Raw genomic sequence first — 2500 nt, forward strand, 5'->3', positions numbered from 1 at the left:
AAGATTAAGTGCTCCTCCTGCCTGGTTTGTGCTCAGGCAATATGCTAGACAAAAAAGGACCACAGGGATAAATCTGAAGCTAGCAATAGCTGGACATATGTCATAATTGCCAGTTCCCCATAAATCCACAGCCTGTATAGAAAGCAGTGCATGATGCAGACATCATATCATGACTGTAGTGATTGCTATATATGGCCTCAAGACCTGTAACTTTGTTACTGCTTCAACCATTTTTATTTATTATTTATTTTGCAATATACTGAGTAACCCTTTGACTCTTTCCCCCTCCCCCAGCCTAATTAAGGGTAGAAATAATCATAGCATGCGTGTGTAAAAATAAAAAAATTGAGTCAGGGATATGAGTCAGAAGAAATCAATTCCTTATACTCCTTTAAAATGTGAGGTGGGTTTAGTCAGAAATGCCATACTTTGCTTTGCATGTATTTTTTTGCTAGGACTAATAGGTAGACTGACACACTGTTCTCTCTCTACATTTCAGCTCTCAATGAACCAACAATAGATTATGGTTTCCAGAGGTTGCAGAAAGTCATTCCACGGCATCCAGGTGACCCTGAACGGTTACCAAAGGTTAGTTTTCAACAAGTTTAGAATTTCTTGTCTGCTTTTAAAATGTATTTCAAATACCAGAAGTGCTACATTGCACATTACTGAACACTATAAAAATAAAAAGGTGTAAGAAAGGAAACATACTAAAAATAAACAGGTCGGGTGCTTCAATGGATGTGTTTATCACCTTTCAATTTCTGTTCTTCCTGCAACTTTATGCATGCATGTTGCCAAAATCCAAAATATCTGCTGGGTAGTTTTTATTAAAAGAAGAATGGAATGGATTTTCTGATACAAATATTTTGGATTCTACAAGAGGGACATAAAACTTCCTGCGTAATGAAATAGTTCAATTAAACATTTTCCACTCCAGTAGCTTGTAGTGATTTCAATCTAAGCAGCCCCACTCTGATCTGTGATTATTTGACTCTTGTTTTCCTTTCATTTTCTAAAGCTCGATTCAGTTTAATCTTTTGTTTACAAAGCTTTTGTTATAAGTCCCTGACTTAGCAGGCTAACAAATGAAGTCCACATATTAATATCTAGAGGGACTTTTCATTTAAATTCAACAAAGACAAAAGCTGCCTGTGTTGTTTATGCACATGACATATCACAGAAATTTCATTTTGATGTAAAACATTAAAGATAAGTCATGCTTATAATTCCCCCCTTTTCTTTGATATATTTTTGTCTTCCCCCTTTTTATTGCAATCTCTGATTTTTCAAGGCAATCTTAAAAACAAATGAAAAATGCAGTCACATCATCATGACTGATTATTTTATATGCTCTTGTGTGCCCAAGTCTTGACCACCTCTGAGTTTTATTAACACAATAAAACCTTTTCGACATTACCCTTTTAATGCTCAGCATGAATGTAAGCAATACCATTTGGCTCTTCTTTTAATTTGTGAACATGCTAGCAATTCATATCAGATCGTAACTGTTACAATAAGAGGCAACACACGGCAATGTTTTTTTAAAAAAATGTTGGATATTTCAAGTGGCCCACTTTAGGTGCACTAAACAGCTGAAACAGACTTCTACCCACATGTCATGGATGGATGGATGGATGGGAAACTGGGAGTTCAAACAGGTCTTGCGTACACCCAGTTCCTTTTGTGATCTAACCACTGGGCTTGTGAGCATGGTACCCTTTCAAGCATTCTTTGTTGCTTTCTCTGCTAACTCTTTCATAATAGCTATGTCCTGCCTTTTTCTCTATACACACTCCATCTACCTTGTCAAGCAGCTATTTTCAAAGGGTGCCATATATGTTACTCGTATCAGCACGAGGGTTTTTTGTTCATGGATGTTCAAGCATCTTAAGGGGAACTACAGTAATTGCCATTAGAATGCATTGGGGCTCTTAGTTCCACCAAGCCCTACAGATTATAGTTAATATATGTATTAATGTTACTGCTGCTTCCTTGCCATGTGGGACTAATATTCCAATGGTGAACATGCAGACTAAGCCATACATAATACATTTAATGGGCTTATGTTAGTCATGAATCTCTTAATTTCAGGGAGTCTACTTGGAGTATGGTTTAGTTGGATTAGATATAACCCCATGTTTACTGCAGAAACCATACATTACATTATCCGTTGTCAGCATTTCAGCAAGGGCAATTGGAGAAACAAGATTTCCACATGCAGACTGCTACGCCGGATCTGCATCCATCCATACAAATTGGCAGTTGTAGGGTGAAAGCCCAAAGCCAGCAACTGCAGTTGCACAACACTTCTGCACCACTGAATACATGTTCAGTGCTGCCACAGCAATAGACAGCACTAAGCACCTGTTTAATCGAGGGGTCGAGCAGCACTCCATATGGGCACCTGTCCCCCATCTGCATCCAACAACAGGTGGTCAGCGTTGACAGAGTCGATAGGGCTGACCATTTGTGTTTAGGAAGGGGAAGGTCTTTACGC

General features: G+C 38.4%; 1 protein-coding gene and 1 long non-coding RNA gene across 15 annotated transcripts in view; one reads left to right on the forward strand and one right to left on the reverse strand.

Moving 5' to 3' along the window:
- EBF3 (EBF transcription factor 3) overlaps window positions 1–2500 on the forward strand; it is a 168358-nt gene that overhangs the window by 145655 nt on the left and 20203 nt on the right. For all 12 annotated transcript variants that reach the window (XM_088670413.1, XM_088670414.1, XM_060274828.2 and 9 more), the window contains exon 11: window positions 500–588. In XM_088670413.1, coding sequence (XP_088526539.1) covers window positions 500–588 — 89 coding nt within the window. The remainder of the gene's footprint in view (window positions 1–499; window positions 589–2500) is intronic.
- LOC118096428 (uncharacterized) overlaps window positions 1–2500 on the reverse strand; it is a 77761-nt gene that overhangs the window by 6837 nt on the left and 68424 nt on the right. For 2 of the 3 annotated variants that reach the window (XR_015950204.1, XR_004693920.3), the window contains one exon: window positions 1054–2500. This exon is cut by the window's right edge. The exons of the other annotated variant lie outside the window; for it this stretch is intronic. This is a non-coding gene — a long non-coding RNA (uncharacterized LOC118096428). Of the gene's footprint in view, window positions 1–1053 lie in introns of those variants that run through there. 3 annotated transcript variants of the gene reach the window in all.

Source organism: Zootoca vivipara, chromosome 5, assembly GCF_965207765.1.
Source record: "Zootoca vivipara chromosome 5, rZooViv2.hap1.1, whole genome shotgun sequence".
NCBI classification, from domain to species: domain Eukaryota; kingdom Metazoa; phylum Chordata; class Lepidosauria; order Squamata; family Lacertidae; genus Zootoca; species Zootoca vivipara.